At 35.7% G+C, this 18,968-nt stretch overlaps 2 protein-coding genes across 2 annotated transcripts; one reads left to right on the top strand and one right to left on the bottom strand.

The window, feature by feature from the left end:
- Positions 1-2,164: 2,164 nt before the first annotated feature.
- LOC128190035 (uncharacterized) lies at positions 2,165-5,617 on the bottom strand. The gene is made up of 4 exons (XM_052861906.1): positions 5,496-5,617; positions 4,716-5,093; positions 2,553-3,059; positions 2,165-2,431 (listed from the first exon to the last, which is right to left on the bottom strand). Exons 2-3 carry the CDS (start codon positions 5,086-5,088, stop codon positions 2,848-2,850), a joined length of 585 nt encoding a protein of 194 aa, XP_052717866.1. The 5' UTR covers positions 5,089-5,093; positions 5,496-5,617; the 3' UTR covers positions 2,165-2,431; positions 2,553-2,847.
- A 1,362-nt stretch (positions 5,618-6,979) lies between these two features.
- Positions 6,980-18,319, top strand: LOC128189959 (uncharacterized). The gene is made up of 5 exons (XM_052861800.1): positions 6,980-7,084; positions 11,231-11,656; positions 12,284-12,367; positions 12,988-13,107; positions 13,319-18,319. The coding sequence occupies exons 2-5, from the start codon at positions 11,293-11,295 to the stop codon at positions 18,103-18,105; spliced, it is 5,355 nt and encodes a 1,784-aa protein (XP_052717760.1). The 5' UTR covers positions 6,980-7,084; positions 11,231-11,292; the 3' UTR covers positions 18,106-18,319.
- The last annotated feature ends 649 nt before the right edge of the window (positions 18,320-18,968 follow it).

Here is an 18,968-nt window from a genome sequence, read left to right as displayed (position 1 = left end):
ATGGTGAGATGTTAAGTCATATTGTACATGTATAATTGATAATTATAACACCACAGGTTGAATTCGGTAATCATTTTTTAAAGAACACAGAGATGCCGAAATTTAATCATTCATTTAGCATCAGACAATATGTTCTAGGAACATCTTAGTGATAGAGTGTTTTAATATTCAGGACCCGGCTAAAACCTCAATAAACTATAAGACACTTTGAAAATTTATTCTAATTTTGTAAGCAGTTTACAACTAATTCTTGGATTCTCTGTTGTTTTGATGCCCTTTTCTTAATGATATGAGCAGACCATTTCCAAGGATTTTTTTTATATCCGCTGATGAATTACATGGATAATTTTTTCTACTTCTTCTTCTTCTTCTTGTTCTTGTTGTTGTTGTTCTTGTTCTTGTTGTTGTTGTTCTTGTTCTTGTTCTTTTTGTTCTTGTTCTTTTTGTTGTTGTTCTTGTTCTTGTTGTTGTTGTTCTTGTTCTTGTTGTTCTTGTTCTTGTTGTTGTTGTTCTTGTTCTTGTTCTTTTTGTTCTTGTTCTTCTTGTTGTTCTTGTTGTTCTTGTTGTTGTTCTTGTTCTTGTTGTTGTTGTTCTTGTTCTTGTTGTTCTTGTTCTTGTTTTTTTTGTTCTTGTTCTTGTTCTTGTTGTTGTTGTTGTTGTTGTTCTTCTTCTTCAAAAACTCCCTCCCTGATTAAACCATCTTCTTTGTAGGGTTGGTTACAATGTTCCAAAGCTTGTAGAGGATACATCTATTATCTTTATTTTGTACCACTTCATTCTGAAGCACGAGTCTGAACATAGGGTACTTATAAAATTCGGGATTCTCATCTCAATAATCAAAATTAATCCATTCCGTTTCGGTTCTTGTGGGGCATACATTGTATCTGCGACCTTGACATATGTCGATAGAAACCAAAGAAACATCCCATTGTCGAATACATGGGTTCGAGCCCTGAATAATCGATTTGATTATTTTTTCAATAAGTTAACTATATTTTTTATTTGAAAATAAACATGAGATTTGCGCATGTAACATTATTATCTTCATTGTAATAGATTACTTTAAATTTAAGTTCGAGCCCCGAATAATCGATTTGATTATTTTTTCAATAAGTTTACTATATTTTTTATTTGAAAATAAACTTGAGATTTGCACATGTAACATTCTTATCTTCACTGACTGTAATAGATTACCTTAAATTTATGTTATTTTTCACAACTCTCAATTCATTAGTTTTAAAACCCGCTAAAACATCAATTTGAAAGCTGAATTAAAGGATAATCTGCTACTCAGTTAATATATCTCGATATTATATGCATAATAATTGTATTTTCTTAAATATCTACAAACTCCATTTCGCCATAGATATATATTATATTCCGATTGAAATATTCTGATGTCACCATGTTATTAATGAATGTTTACCGAGTAAATGTATCATCGACTAATTTTGTCGATGAAATATCTTCAAGTATGTACATGTGAAGAAACAACAATGTTCTGAAAAGGTTAAGATGTCCTAAGATCAGATGTTCCTAGGAGCTACATCATCGATTTGCCAAGGTTCGTGGACCTTCCAGCTAAGTCTCACAAAGAGGAATAACTCATGATCGCAAGACGACTGCGCCTTCACCAATTTCTCCATCACCCAAAGACGGTGATTACAACATAAAACGATCATGTAGGTACTATAGGTACATCGGGTCGTTGACAGCCTTTTGTTGAACTAACATTGTTACAATTACAGAGGTGTATACAGTAATTGATGCTCACAGCATCAAATATAGGATAAAGATTTGGATAATGATACACTTATATAGTTAAAGCCGATTTCATTCATTTTTCTTCATAACCCATTATATTATATTTATGGATAAATTGAGGTTTCTGGTGTGCGGATCCATAATTGGTTCAAGGAGAAGGGGTGGAGGTCGGAGTGATATCTATATTTGATGAGGGGTTCCATGGCCTGTTTTTAGTAATTTTACCATTTTACCATTAAATTTAAGAATTATGGTGGATTGTCCAGGGGAGGGGTTCTAAACCCTACCCGGTCCCCTCTAGAACCATTCTGATCCACAAACCAATTGATCCAAAAGAGGTATTTTTTTAGTGTGACCCAGACAATTTTTTTAAAGAAATAATATATTAAGTATGAAAATGTTTCAACGTTTTGATAATTTAATTATGAAATAAATTAGTAAATACAATATATACACAAATGACACATAATTGTTGATAATTGTATTTACAAATCAATTTTTTTTACGGCCATTGGCTGTAACAGTTTAAAATTATCGCACAAATGTATATTCACTCCATAGATTTGATAAAATCTCCATGCATGTGTGGGTATGAACCATTCCTCGAATTCCTTGGGGGAAACGTTTCTTCAAAAAGGGAATAAAATCTCCGATGCCAACACGAATCCTGCAAGAAAGAAAACCAGAAACACGTTAAAAATTTGGCTTGATATTGGCAAGAACGTAAATCTCTATGAAAATTACAAAATTCGCTGAATTACAGCATGTTTATAACGTGATCAACATACCAAGTTTAATATTCCTCGAAGAAGATATATGGCCTCTGATTCAGCCTTGAGAGGTGCAGCGGATTCAAGTCTGTTGTTGTTAGAGGATTTGTTTTAAATCAATATCCTTGTCCCATCTTGTGCATTTTTCACTACAATTTGGCGTCACTCTGCCTCTTCTAGTTTTTGTCGACATTGCGTCATCTTAGTGGCGTCATAAGTAAAGCGTCGTTAGGCGTCATGCGTCATTATAATAGAACTTGTATAGATTAGCACTGACATTTGGAACTTGTATGCACACTGTTATTGTTTTCTTTCATCGGTCTTCTATGATATCGTCAATGGTGCAGTAGTCGCTATCGATGGAGTTCAGCATGTTAATGTAGATATGTGTATCCACCATATTGAGCATCGTGTCGTTGGCGTAGATACTACTGTAGTAATTAGTTTTCTTAAGGCGATCCCGCGAGGGTAGGGGTTGATATCGAGGTTCGTCACCCTCTTCCGGGTCTTGGTATCCAACATATGCTGAAAAAGAAAGGAGTTTTGTGAGAATATTTTATGGAGATAAGGTTTATACCAAGTCTTTCCTCATCAATAAGCGAAGAAATAGGGAAATATTTGGCAATTTGGGTGGCAAATGTATATCAATTAGACGCTGTTTCAATGAATGTGATTCATTTTTTGTCGAGTGACAATTTCAGGCGGACATCACGGAGAATAGCAACACCAGTTTTTGGGCAGTCAAGTTGTCAGATTGTTTGGTCAACGACCGTGTCTGAGGCGGATGGTATTATCTATCCGGTGGTCCAGTTCACTCACACCTTACTCCTTGTCGCTTTCAATTCAAGCTCGCACTCTGAGGGATGCCTACTGTGGGATAAAAAGCAGTGGCCCTCGGGTCTAATAGGCTACATGAATTTGAATGCATCATATTGAGAAAAACCTTATTTACATTTGAGTTTTAAAGAACAGAAATGAATATTCATACGACGAAGAAGGATGAAGAGAAATTTAGAGAGGTGTTTCTCTCTCTCTCTCTCTCTCTCTCTCTCTCTCTCTCTCTCTCTCTCTCTCTCTCTCTCTCATTTAAATTGACGTTTTCAGAGATTTGCGGTTGGTGATTGACAAGGAAATCAAAATTACTGTATTAAGAAAATTTAAGTAATTTCCTTTGAATTGACTTTCCGCATGCCAATATTGGTTTGACAGATGATAATTCAAAAATTGATACACGTGAAATATCAATATATTACACTCATGCAGAATATTTATAGAAGCTTATGAACTATTTTAGAATAAGTTTACATAGTTGGAATGAGGTCAGACAATCAAATTATTTAAATTATTTCAATATCTCTACACATATATTTGTACTTTTAGCATAAGAATGCGAGATCTAGTGCTATATGGAGGAACCTTTGAATCACCGATTTCCATTGTCAACGAACAAGACGGACTTTCCATAACAATAGCTACAGAGTCATGTCAAACATATAAAAGTGATAATGGAAGTCAACGGGGTGACGTAATATTGGGTGGCAGACGACATTCTGGTCTATTGGAACAATGGACACCAGCGTGCTTGTGTCGCCTGCCCCATGATTTCTAATTTACCATCGTGATAAAAGTCATGCTGGTAATTCAATTTAGACGTTTAGCGGGATAGTGTGGCTGTACAATATAACAATTTCACTTCAAACACATTATACCGACTTTTTTTTCGTTTAACCGCGATCAGTTACGTGACTTTTTGCGAGACCAATGTAGGTGACTAATTGCACATATTTTTTCGTGACCAACATTTGACTTGAGGTTAAACTGTAATTTCATCAACTGCTAAGGATTATACATTTTTCGTATATTGTTCTTTAATTCGGTAACTAAATGCAGGAATGTGCCATACGATGGTTTACATGATGGTATATTTCAAACTCCCCAGTCTCAAAAACACACTGGCGTGCCTCGTCTGTGAAATTCAACCCGAATATTTCATCAAGCTCTAGAAAGATTTTCTCATTTTACAATTTTCAAAGAAAAACTATTTGCTTATCAGAATACTGGGGCTGTGTATCGTGAATAATTATAAACATAAGCCATCTATCCTAGAAAATGCTCCTTTGTTTGATATAAAGAATTAAAGAGAACAGGAAAACTTAGAAAGATTAATTTTAAAAATCTTACATCTAGTGAGGTAAATAACTTTCTCTTTTCTTGGTCTCCAATATTTTTTCCACAGACGGAAGGAGATCAGGAAAACCACGACCACCAGGGACACAATACAGAGACATCCGGACACCATCAGGACGGTGGGGTTAATGTTGGACGTCCAATCATCTGGTAGAACCTCCACGGCTACAGTCCCCGATCCCCGGGACACCTGCGAGGATTGAGGGGCGGGATTGGAAAGCAACGCAAACCCTTTAAGAAGGTCCGTTTTACACAGGGTGTCAGCAAAGTACGAACATTTCATCAGCACTGAATCCTCTGTGGCACACTCAGAGCATGGGATACACTTCTCGGAATCAATGTCGTAATATTCCTCGAGAGTGCACATCTTGTCTGCAAACAGATAGTGAAGTGAATTGTCAGTGCTGCTCATAGAATTTTGACCGCATTATATAGTATATGTTGACATCTGATTTGCATGCGAGACACCCTCGCTAATTATGAACACTCGTAGTCTAATTATTGCGATAATCTTTTAATTGAGGCTTTTGACAGCTATTGCAGTTGGTTTTATATTGTTTTATACGGATGGTTAATTATCGAGATTGGTTGTTGACGCCTCATTAATTAGTTTTTCTGGAGTTACTCATAAACTTAATTGATATTGAGGTTTACAAAACAGGGCATACCAAAAAATTGTAAAGATTCAAATAAATGATTATAATCTTTTATGTCATTTCTACAATTAAAAAGAAAACCCCTAATATTTGAAAAAGAATAAATTAAGATACTTACATATGAAGTGCAAATATTCCTCTGCTCAAGAAACGTATTTTGAATTTATTCACGTGTTACACGCTATGCGGATGATTTCGCGACAAGTTGAAACATGATCGCCGTCTGCACGGTGCAGGGCTTTTTGCTCCACCCACCGATAAGCTCTCGTCCAATGAAAAGCGGGTAGGGAAATACCAAATCTATTTATATCTCGTTCGCCTTTAAAAATTTTTTTTTACCCCCCCCCCGAGAGAGCGAGAGAGAGAGGGGGCCATTGGCCTTATGCTAAATATGTCTTGAAAACAAGATTTTTAAAATTATTTTAAATAGATGCGTGTACATGTGGTTAATAAAAAAATAAGATTGAATTAAGTATACCCAACCTAGATAAAGAACAGAAATAAATTCAACCTCCTCTACTTAATATGCCATTTCTTTTGTTTGATATTATTTTCTTTATTTTTTCTTAATTATAAAACGCCCATTCATTACACTGAATGAAACAACTGGCTGTTCTGTTTATGTTTTTTTTAGATAATCAAATCAATCATGGTTGAGGCAGGTGTTTAACATTTGTTCTATTGAAAAAACAACAACAACAAACAAACAACCCAAGACTGTCTTAATCGACGTCAAATATTTTCCATTGTGATGTTTTTTCTTCTAAATCATCATTTCCCCTTAGGACTTATCGATAAAATCAACTAGACAAAACACAAAAAAGATAAAAGCAAAATAATTCCACTGGTACATGGTACCCAGCCTATGAAGAGATCTACACCTAGATCTACACAGTCAATATGTCTCCCGGACACCCGCTGACGTAAGACCTTATTACAGACACAATCTGACGTAATCCCCCAATTCAATTTGTCAGAAAAACACATTGGTGGATTAATCTTACTGTACATCTGTGTCCCTTCGGCAAGGCGGACCCCTTTGTCCAACTCTATTGTACTAATATACATCAGTATACATATACTTTCTACAATCAATACAGCAGTTTTTATTTTATTTTGATAAGCGAATTGTATCTCAAACAGGTGTGCATATTGAGACTATCTTGTTTATTTTCAACACAGGATTCATACCAGTATAAATTGATCTTACCAATTAATTCAATTCAATTTATTGATAAACACCACACATAGTGCAAGTCATACATACAGTATACAAATATAATTAGTACATATATTTTCTTATGTTAAATGCATCACGTATGAAGATACAAATATTACTTGTTGATTTAACATATTAATATTAAAGAAATATATTAAAGACGTTCTAAAATGAACTACTGATAAATACAAATAAATTTTACGTACTTTGTGGATGAAAATATTTAGTTTTCAGTGACTATATCTTGGTCTAAAATATTAGATTAAAATTAAATGACGGATTAATCTAACAATTCAATGGTACATCTAACAGATAATTCATACACTCGTACATTGATCTTCCACTGCGCAGCAAAATACACCAAAGAAAGAGGGATAACTCTTATTCATTCGTGCAATATATTTGTAAACACTTGTGACCTGAATACTCACCAACCCGGTACTCAGGTTTCAAGGCAGTCAAAATAAAGGAGGAAAGGGCCAGAACAGGTTTGTTCATTCTCTCTCTCTCTCTCTCTCTCTCTCTCTCTCTCATTTTCTCTCACACGTTTTTCTCTCCCACAATATATATTTTTCTTTCTTCGCATCGACTTCCCATGCACTTCAAACAGTCGATCGCTTCATCGTATGCGAAGAATTTTCTTTACCATGTATTACCATGTATTTACTATTTACTTGTACACATTAGATAAAAAAGAAAATCGATGAAATTCTGCTCTCCATGCTAAAGTGATAAGCTCGACAAGTCGTCGTTGTTTATATGCATAGACCACAATATAACTATGTACAAGAGTCTGTCATTTTTTTTGAAGGGGTCAGTGTAGATGTTTCCATACATACATTGTATTATATATTTTTTTTTTAGATAAAAACAAATGCATTCTCCAAGGTCATTTTACTATAGGAGTTTTAAATATACTTGACGTTCATGAGATGAAAATGATGGACGATTGTACAAACTGAGAACCTTTGCCCTGTAAATTTATACGTTATGGCCAAATTACAACATATAGCCAGGGATACGACGGTACTATACCTGCTTACCTGTAGGAATTGTTATCTCTCGTTTCTCCGTAATGCAAATACATGTATGGTAACAACCTTTGTTTGGTCATTGAGAGTAAGAGTCCCAATTTGACGCACGTAGGACTTGACACTATTTTAAATTGAGAATATATATTTTAAATACTGCCTTATATTAATCAGACATTAAACTACATGTATGTATGCACTGGTTGATTCAAATATACATAATTCGGGACGAGGGCAGATCAAGAATGTATTGCCGAACAAAACTATATGAATTAATGATCTAACAAAATAGGATCTTAACTTTTTGCTTCTTATACATATACTACATTTTTTTTTTTTTTTTTTTTTATGATTTATTAAACACAGTACATTTGATTCGAGATAATACCTCCGCAGAGGCTCTCTATATATACATCACCTGGGGTGCCAGGGGCCCCCTGGATCTGTAATGCTAATCAGCGATATAAATGAATCAGTATTTATAAATGTATTTTTTAAGCGTAAATAGACTTAGATATGGAATAACAATATTGTATATACATTTGTAGAGCATTAGAATATATTGTACAAGGTATTTCTTTTCTTCAATATGTATAATTGAATTTTTTTAAAGCGTAATTAGACGTAAACATGAAATAACACATTTTGATACAAGCAATAGTAAAGTAAAATAAGAGTACTATTCGGGGAAGTATCAATTGATATAATATTCGTATCAATATTGTAAACATATTTGTGGAACATAGCTGTTCAATAAAATATTTTTAGCAATAAATATACAATCGGAACATAAAGTAAATGCAATGCGGCAGGACTAACAACAGCATCACAGTCCAAAATTGCCTACCGCATATATGTGAAGAGGGACAGGTCTCCCTCTTGTATATTACAATAGTACATTAATAACGTTTATAATATTTCATTTATCATATACTATTTGATATTTTTTCAAGAATGCTGAAGTTTAACTTTACACATTTTGATTTTTTTACAGTAAGATACAATTGCATTAGCGCATTTTTTAAAAAACAGCGCATATCTTCAGATGACACATGTTCGTTTAAGATTCTACGTTTCATTTTATATATACTACATTTATCAACTAATGATTTGTGCATAACACTTGAACATTGTTATAAGAAGTATATACATGTACAATACATGTACAACAAATGTATGTACCAAAAAGACTAAACAAAACTGGTGGAATTCAAAGAGGGTTCGAATCTATTTGATTTAAAAAAAAAAAATTCCAGCACCTGCAAATGGAAAATGAGAATGTGCTTCCGTTATGCCACCATATGTACACCACGTATAACACAACATGCGGGGTGTATGCTATATTGTACACGGGGTGTAGGCTTCCGAAGCGAGAAAACGGTGCCGAAGGTACGATATGTGTCAAATTAATTAACTAAAGGACTTATTTTGCCAAAAAAGTATGCTTACGGAAGACAGCATGAATAAAGGAATATATAGACACGTTTTATTCCATTGTACATGTTCTAGTTTTCTCAAACACCTCAACACAATTCCGACAGTCAGGGTGAGTTTGACCCTGACGTACGTTAATGATCAAATATCTGCACAAGGTTCCGTTTATCATCACTGTTTTGTTACTAACAATTACTTACTATCAGTGTTTGATTATTCATAATTTTTTTTGTGAATAAAATCAATCGAATACATGAATATTTGCGAAAAAGTGATGTTGTACACGGGGTGTATACAACGTGTTGTACAAGGGGTGTAAACAATCGCTTTTTATAACGAATTAACGACATTCAAGAGTCTTGACAAATCTTAAAAAGCAGTTCATATTCTTTAACAGATAACATATGTTGCTTTTATCATATTTATTATGTCTATCACTTCCATCATTGATCGATTGATCAATTAAAAATAAAAGACGATATTATATATCACTATTTATAAACAAGCTACATATGGGTATGAAGAAAGATTAAAACGTTATATTTTACACCTTGTAAGTTTACTTTTTAATATTTATGTTTCAGGAAACATGAACATACAAATTTAAATGTCTCGGAAAAAGCGAAGACTCTGGCTTAATAAACCAAAGCGCATATCCTTCAAGGCAACTAAAAACTAATATGCATTACTTCCTGATTCACGTAACTTACACTGCAATACACCCATTCTAGTAAAAAGCACCAGTGCACTCCTTCAAAGGTGGTTTCATGGGCTTTTTAATGTGCACTTTCAGGCATCTTCTCAATACACATTTTTTGTCGCAATGATGGCAAGAATACCTCTGTTCTGATTTCTCCTTTGTGCAATGTTTCGAATGTTCTTATAAGTTATACTTTTTTGGCAAAATAAGTCCTTTAGTTAATTAATTGGACAAATATCGTACCTTCGACACCGTTTCCTCGCTTCGGAAGCCTACACTCCGTGTACAATATAGCATACAGCCTACACCCCGTGTACAATACCGGTATAGCACACACCCTGCATGTTGTGTTATATGTGGTGGTAACGGGGACAAGCATGGAGAGATTGCAAAACGTAATACAGGAGCATGGAGAGATCTAGCAATATTGTAATATACATGGATTCTTGTTGAAATTCCGGATTTAGAAATAAATAATATAGTTTGCTATTCAAAAATTCAAGTGAAGTTGGACAGTTCACATTTTGGAACATGAAATCTCTTCATGATATAAACCATGCACAAGCATGTCAATATAATTACAAGTTTAAAGGTCACTCCCGTATGACAATATGACCACAGCTAGAGGCTACGTTAGTATTTAGCTATCCATAATGGTTCCTCGCCGTTTCATCTGATGATATTCAGATAACGTTGATGACCGGTCAATTTTCTTTTTTTTCTATCTCGAGTGAATCAGATGTCAGATTTTGAAATGAATACTGACGTCATTGGTTCTTTGTGCGGTCCAGATTGACGCAGGGCTATACAGCCCGACGCCTCAAGTTGAGTGATGGCTGTACACGATCATGTAGTATTTATATAGATGATCTCAACCTCTCTTTGAAATCCAACAGAAATATTTATGACATTAAAATCGACGGGGGGGGGGGGGGGGGGCTTTTTTGTTTGTTAAGAAAATACTTTTTACTTAATAAATATGAACCAATATTGATACATGAAACTGGATTTTTAAAAAAATATATACCTCTCTCTCTCTCTCTCTCTCTCTCTCTCTCTCTCTCTCTGCTAATGTTTTTGTTTGTAAATGGGACAAGAATTGTTTCCTATTTGTTTATGAAAAATAAAGTGACTGTATAAATTGTCCATAGTGTTCTTCCTGGTTTCAAGAGGGGACGATGAGGTACATGAAGTGCCCCTCACCATAACAGCGTTCCTACATCTTTTAGGTCACATAGTTCAAGTGTTAGACACGTTCTATTTATATATGCATGTCGATGTGACATTGGCAGTACTTAATCAACACTAATGAATTCCGGATTTTAAAAAAATGACAGAAAATCCGACAATTTGAATTAGTCTGATGAAGCGATTTTGACCTACATTCTTGTTCAATGATGAAATAGCATGGCAATGAGCCTTAATGAGATGCTAATGTATTTTGTTTATTTTTTTTAAATTCTCCCCAGGGTTGTAATACATTCAAAACGCTTTGAAAGCCAATGATGAGAAATCTTCATACAGGGAAAGCATGTCAGACTCAGAATCCGAGGAAGACTTCGTAACGCCTTACGGTTCCCCGAGCAAAACAGATGAAAATGTTGACGTATTTTCTGAAGGAACTCTACTGCAAACAGAACAAAGTCCACGAAACCGGACAAGTTCTTGTTCAATTGAAAATTTGCAAAGAACTAACGGAAATGGAAACTCCTCGGCAAAACATCGACTGGGGTCCATTGATATTTCCAAAGAGAACTTGTCGTCTGCTCCGGCGTGCGCCAGTAGGTCGATGTCGCTTGACGACGGGGTGAAAGGTCAGATATCGGCGAGGTACCACGTGAATTGGGAAGGAGCCACCAAGCAGCGTGGAGTGGTACTAGTGTCGGACGGACAAAGTGAGTACTAGTACCGACTTTTTACACGTATGAAAGAGCCATTTAATGCTTGGTTCATTTTATGCACCGTTCAAGAAAAGTTAATTCAATTTGAGACATTAGAAATATTTCAAATATGTATGGATTTGAAATTCATTTTTCTATCGTTTACTAAAATGCAAGCACACATGTATCATAACTATAAATATGTTTTATAATAACAAATATTCTCGACATACGACACTCTTGCTGCATGTCTGTTCATCAAACTTAGAATTAACATTTGCAAAAATTAACGTTAAGACCATATATACGTTTATCAATCTTTCATGTTATATTCTGAAATCTGACTGGTTTAGACGCAGTTTATAATCCGCTATATTACCCTCAGCATTAGCTATACACTTGGCAACGGGTAACACAACGAGTTATTGTTACTTGCGCGTACATAATGCGCGTACGGTTCGCTGTAGAATTCAAGTAATTCATATATATACATGTATATATATAAGATTTCAAAAAAGTCATCTGTAAGTCTAATAAAAATGCTGTCCTCTGTTATGTCTTATTTCGATATAAGCTAGAATATAATTAATATTAGACATAGGACATCTCCATTAATCCTCCTGATTATGAAATTTGTTACAGAGGAGGGCGAGGTCATCCAGCAACTGGACGTGCTGGGGATCAACGAAGATCTGGCACACAGAGAGTACCCACGTCTATACCCCGGTATGTATTCCATTTACACACAGAGTACATATACTAAATCTATACTATGGTATTTATACTATTCATACAGAAAGAGAATTTGCACCTAAACCACTGTAAAACAGTGAGTACCTACACCTATACCACGGCATGTATACCATACACACACTAAGAAAATACTTAATCTTTACCACGGTATGTGTACTATTAACACAGAATGAGTTTTCACATCTATACTACGGTACACACATGTAGAGAGTACCCTCATATATACCACGGTATGTATACCATACACACAGAGAGTACCTACATCTATACCAAGGCATGTATACCAAAGAGAGAGAGAGAGAGAGAGAGAGAAAGAGAGAGAGTACCCACATGTATACCAAGGTATTTACACTGATGAATACTATACACGCATAGAGTACTCACTTCGATACTATAGTAAGAATATCATAGATTCATATATGTAGAGAGTTCCTACATTTTTCCACATGCAAAGAGAGTACCCAAATTTATACCAAGGTATGTATATCATACAAACATACATGTAGAATACCCATTTCCAGCTTATTAATGTATTTTTACAAGAACATCGACATTTTCTCTTTTATTGGTTTTGGGGTTGTTTTTTTGCAAAGATGGTGGCATGCCTCCTCGCTCTTCAGTAGTGATACACTCGGCAACTAATGTCATACAAGATTCACTAGTGTACTTGAACCAACCAGAGAAAGAGGAATCATCGACAGAGACAAAAGAGGGTTTGTAATATATGCGATTTTTATTCTATCTAAATGCTATTGAGTTCTTGGTTAAGACGCAATATAATGCGAGGATAAATATTAAAATATCATATTAATAAGTTAAACTTTAAGCAGTTTTAAAAGTGTCTTTCATTCAATGATAATAATCCTATTCAATTGTTGATTGTTTTATAAAACAGACATAACTATGGGTGATTTACATGTATAGGAAAATCCAGCTCGCTCCTTGGTGTTTTCCGACAAGAAGACAGTGTTTTCGTGGAGACGAACGCTTACCACCAAGCAGAGGAAACGCTGGAGAACTACTTCCGGGTCATGTTATCGGGTCAACCAGGTGACGGGAAATCGGCAATTGCCAAGCATCTTATTGTTAAGAAATCCAGACAAGGTTACCGGTTTGTTCTCATAAACGGTTCATATGACTTTGACTCGGTAAACTTTGATGAAAAACTAATATTATTCTTCGATGACATTTTCGGAGTAACTGTTTATGATCGATCTCGAACAGAAGATGTGCAGAGAATTCTGTGGCAGTTGGACAGCATTCTGATGAACAAATATGGAGACGTTTTAATGATCATGACGTCACGTTCACATATTCTTCACGATGCGCTGAAGGTTTTGAAGAACGCTGACTTTGTCCGTAAAGTGACACTTGACATCACAAATGGATTAAATGAGTACGAAAAAGGTCAAATTCTAAGAAAACATTTTCAGTTTTTCAATTTAAAAAAAGAGGATCTTCACTTTTCTTCTTTAGAGGTATTCTTTGACCAAGCAATTTTGTTGTCCCCTAACCACGGGTTTCCACATTGTGTTCAAATGTTCGTTCAGTCTGCCGCTCTTCGAAAAAAAGGACTTGAATTTTTCAGATCACCTATAGAATACCTTATACGCATTTTAAACGTGATGAAAGAAGCCAGCCCGATGGACTTTGCAGTATTGGTATATATTGCGCTCAGAGACGGTCGTGTCAACAGGTATGCCGATAGGTTTCCCATTCAAGATGCACAAAGACTGGCGTTCATCAGAAAAATGATTGGTTATGATGCGGGTATTATTCTCTCTGAAATCTTATCTTATAAATCCAAAGAGCTTGATTTGTTCTTGTCAGATAATGACACATATAAGGTATTTCGTCATCCGAGTATTCAAGATGCAGTTACGTTTATGATGGGCGAAGAATTTACGTTGGACGTCATCGAAATATGTTCCTTTGATTTCATATCTGGTAGAATAAGAACCAGTCAGTACAAGTGCGAAAACAATGAAAAGATCATAACGATTGAACGTCAACATTTTCCAAAACTTTGTCAAAGATTTACAGAAGAAATCAGGCAAGGCAATATACGAGATGTGTGCTTTCATCAAGCGATGACCGATCCAGTCTTCGTAAACGTCTTCTGCAAAACATCAACAGTTTGCAAAAACTTCAAAGATGCAGGGAACCAAGCTGAGGTACACCTTCTCTCATACGTCCAGTTCGACAGCATACACAAGTTCTTTGGATCCCTCATATATTGGTCATCTGTCGCTAACAACGTTTGCCTGCTGCAGAATCTTCTCCAAATGGATGGTCTTCATGAACTATTAAAAGGAGAAAGAACTTGGGCGCAGCAGCAATTGAGAGAATCTTTCGTTTTCACGTGTCTTCACGGAACAAGTATTGCATTAGCTCGACAAATTGGCTCTTTGATCGAAGACAAACATTCCAAAGGCTCAACAGTGTTTTCCCAAGACATTCTGAACACGCTAAAAGAACCTTTATATTCACATATCTTTTTCGAGACCAGTTTGAAACTTTCACCACTACAGGCAGCTATTTTGAGTATTGGCCCGAATTCACTCGGAATCGTGGAATATCTTTTACCATTTCAACACCAGTCTGATATCCTCGAATCAACACTTACAATTGCCTTGAAGCTGAATAAACAAGATATTGTTGGCCTATTTACAACAAAAACGAACGTAGATCTAGATGAAAGAGATATTCGTTGTGCTTTACGGAATGGTACTTTTACCCTTGTACAAAACACCGATTCTAAAATTCTTACAACAATAATAGGGTCGTTAAAAACTGATGATCTTAAGCACATGTTTTATCATATTGACAACCCATCTTGTTTAGATATTTTCAAATCTGTAGAACCCAATGAAATGAAATGGATTTTTCAAAAAGCTCTTCCATACGCTAAAACGACCGAGGTTACTTCAGCTCTGACACAGTATCTATCCGCAACAGACGTGGCTGAAGTATCTCTGGATATTTTCCAAAATGTTTCAGATGTCAGCGTCCTTAAATTCCTCATAAGTGCTGGAGCTGATGTTAACAGCGTGGATATCGAGGGTCATAGTGCATTATTTCTGGTCAACAACAATGACATTCTGAAGACACTTTTAGAAAACGGTGCTTCGGTCAATGTAAGAGAGAAAGTCTTTGGACGGAATCCTTTAATGCATCATGGAGTCAACGGAACACTTTCCTGTTCAGTTTTTGACACTTTTATCAAACACGGAGTTTCAGTGAATGATACTTGCCACAAAGGCCAGAATTTACTATTGCAATTCCTTAGTTCATGGAATGTACGGAAACACAAAGAAGTAAGAAAAGATGAACTGCAACTCCTTGAAAAGATAATTCAAGAAATGGAAGACTTTGATGCACGTGATAAAGATGGCAATAACATGATTCATGTATGTATGTTAGCAAATGTTCCCGTTTCAGTTTTTGGTGTGGTTCTCAAGCAGAGATGCGACCTCAATGCAAAGAATCAAGCAAGTTACTCACCAATTCACTTGGCAATTAGCTATGCTTATACAAAATCAAAGAAAAAACAATGGAAACCGGTCATGGTAGAACATTTACGGTATCTACTTTGCGCAGGAGCGGAAGTAAATGTGCAAGATAAGGATGGCGACACTGTACTGCATTTATTGATGAGCAGTTTTGTAGACAGGCTGAATTATTACGATGAAAGATTGACGTCTTATGAGAAACTGAACGAAGAGAGCAAATTCGAACTGTTGAATAGTGCAATAGATTTGCTCTTGTCATATAACATTGATGTTAATATTCGTAATATAAAGAAATGTACTGCGTTTAATTTGCTCTCAAAAACACGTTCTAGACGCAGCTTACAAGTAGTCAAAAAGTTTCTTGATCACAAAGCAGAGTTTGGAATGTCCGAGTTCCTCACCTTTTTGTGTATATCTTCAAAACAAGAAAACAGCCCTTATTCTTGGCATGTGCTGCAAGCTCTATCAAAGTTTGTATCGCTTAGATGGAAGGACCTTTTTGCGAACAGCCAATGTGCCCGCTGTGAGGAATTTGTAGGCTTCATCAGAATTGTAGAATCAATTGGTGCTACAGACCAAACTGTCCTAGAAGCTTTGCAGTTGATCATCAATCTCGAGTCCTCTTTAAGATGTGACGTTTTGAAGACGACTAGAAATGTTCTAAGTGATTCTCTATCAGAAGGATTGGAAATTGTTTGCAGCTCATTGGTTCCATGTAGTGAATCTTTAGGCTCCGAAAAATTTGTTTCAGTGTTATTTTTTGGAATTCTCTCCCATGCAATCAACTTTTTCAATTATCGCCAGCGATCCATCATTAAATTTCGGAACGTTTCATCCCTGATAATTGAAGACATTGATATTCTAATGCATATGATGAATCTACCTTCTAACGTTTCTGAGAACAGAAAACTGAGTCTGTTGATAAGTTATATTGAATCTGATATGCGTGATAAAACCTTATTGAAATCTTGCCTTCCGTTACTATTACCCGCTAACTTTGATGTAAACAAAGAAGTAAATGGCACCACATTATTGATAAGTGCCCTGAAATCTCCAGTTTCACGTCAAGAATTTCTTCAGTATTTATGTAACAAAGGAGCAGACGTGAACTTATGCATTGGAGGAAACAAAAATCATGCGCCTCTTCTCACTGTTTTGATCAACGATAACAAAAAGGTACAGAAAACACTAACATATGATAATCTGTATAAACGATTCACGTTTGTGACGTCCGATAAAGAACTTTGTGGATCCACACAGTTGCAATTGCTTCTCCAAAATGGATTAAACCTCCGAAGAGCTCATACGGTATTCGAGTACATCAAATTGGAGGATTGTTGTTTAAAGTCACTGAAACTTTTGATTAATCACGGTCTTGCATCGGATGAAGCTGACGAAAAAGGCCAGACATTGTTGCATAAGTTATGCAAAAGATCAAGTCCCTCCGAAATCGTGAAGAAACCATTTAACAGACTAGATATTTTACGATTACTATTATCTTACGACTGTTGCATTAATGCTCAGGATAAAGATGGAAATACGCCATCCCATCTTTTGGCCATGAGACGCCATCAAAATGGATTAGAAGAGCTTATCTCCAAAGGCGCGGATATCAATTTGAAAAACAGAAAAGGAGAGACGTGTTTACATCTTGCCGCCGACAATGCTGGAAGCGTCCAGTGTTTACTCCAGTACGGATGTGACGTTAGCGTCACTACCAAGGACGCCTGCACAGCCCTGCACGCGTTCTTTGACCTGTCTTCTGAGAAGTCGAAACCTCTGAAAGGACTTGCTCTTGCCATAGAAAAGCGGTTCCAAGATATCCAAGGTATTAGATCCATTACTCTACTCTTGGATTCTGGGATTGATATAAATGCTCAGAATAATCAAGGGAGGACTGCCTATCATTTGGCGGCCTATTTCTTTGACCCAAAATGGATCAACGAAATTTTCAGACTTCTTGTTCGCAACGGGGCGGATGTCACGTTACGTGACAACGAAGGAAAGAACGCTATAGATCACGTCCTTTGTCGTATGCGGAGCGCAAATTCAGAGGCGGTCAAGTTATTAATGCCAGCCCTAAAAACCGTGATCCGCGACGCTTCCCGCACTACTGTTGTTCCAAACATTGGAAAGGATATGCTGAAAACTTTGGGTGATTGTGAACTGTCAGAGTTGTTTCCGTTGAATGAAGGTTGAAAACGTTGAATGCTTGTTTCCATAATAAAAAAAAAAGATATTTACGGAAACTTATTGCAATTCATAGCTCAGTAAAATTCTGTAAAAAAAATTAAAAATAATTTCGTACACATTATTTTGGTGATTGTGATTAATCAATGTATATGTTGAATAAAAATGATTTGCATGTAAATATCTTTTTATTGTATATACAATAATCTTATGTAGCAGCTAAAATTGAATCAATGTTGCCAAGATCAGTGATGTGGTCCATAGGCCTATTGTAAACTAGTACTTAAAATTTTTTATTCAAAAGCTGTCTTTTGTCCAAGTTGATTATTTTTCTTCTTTGCCCATGAGCATCCGTCTTCGATTAAAAATGAATTAAGATAGGCCTACCTAGCTATTTGATTGACAACTGAGATACAGGAGGGATGGAAAGTTATGAAATAAAAGGAGGAAACCGGCATCTGCAGAACCATCGAGTTTAAATAAATGCTTAAAAATGCAAAATTTGGTCAAATCGTAACCAAAGAGCCGGGGTGTGGCTACAACAAAGACGATTTAAAAATGAAAAATAATACAAATTTAAACAACGAGCCTCTTGTTGAATGTAAATACAATGTGCTGTTGAATTGGTGATTGATTTGGGAAGATAGTTGACTATCTTCCTAAAATTTATACTCAATGTTATGATACATAACAAAGATACTTTCAACAAGAGGCTTAATAGCCTCTGTAGTTCATATCAGTACATGTTCAAATGTATGTAATTATTCGAAGATCCAAATCAATTTACTGATTAAAAATGAAGAGCGTGTGATAAACTTCTCTGGAACAGGAAATACACATTCAGAGTGGTAGCGCTTTACACGGAAAACATG

This window comes from Crassostrea angulata, chromosome 1 (genome assembly GCF_025612915.1).
Source record: "Crassostrea angulata isolate pt1a10 chromosome 1, ASM2561291v2, whole genome shotgun sequence".
Classification (NCBI taxonomy): domain Eukaryota; kingdom Metazoa; phylum Mollusca; class Bivalvia; order Ostreida; family Ostreidae; genus Magallana; species Magallana angulata.
The sequence above is the reverse complement of the archived record's forward strand: the minus strand, read 5'-3'. Positions and strand labels throughout refer to the sequence as shown.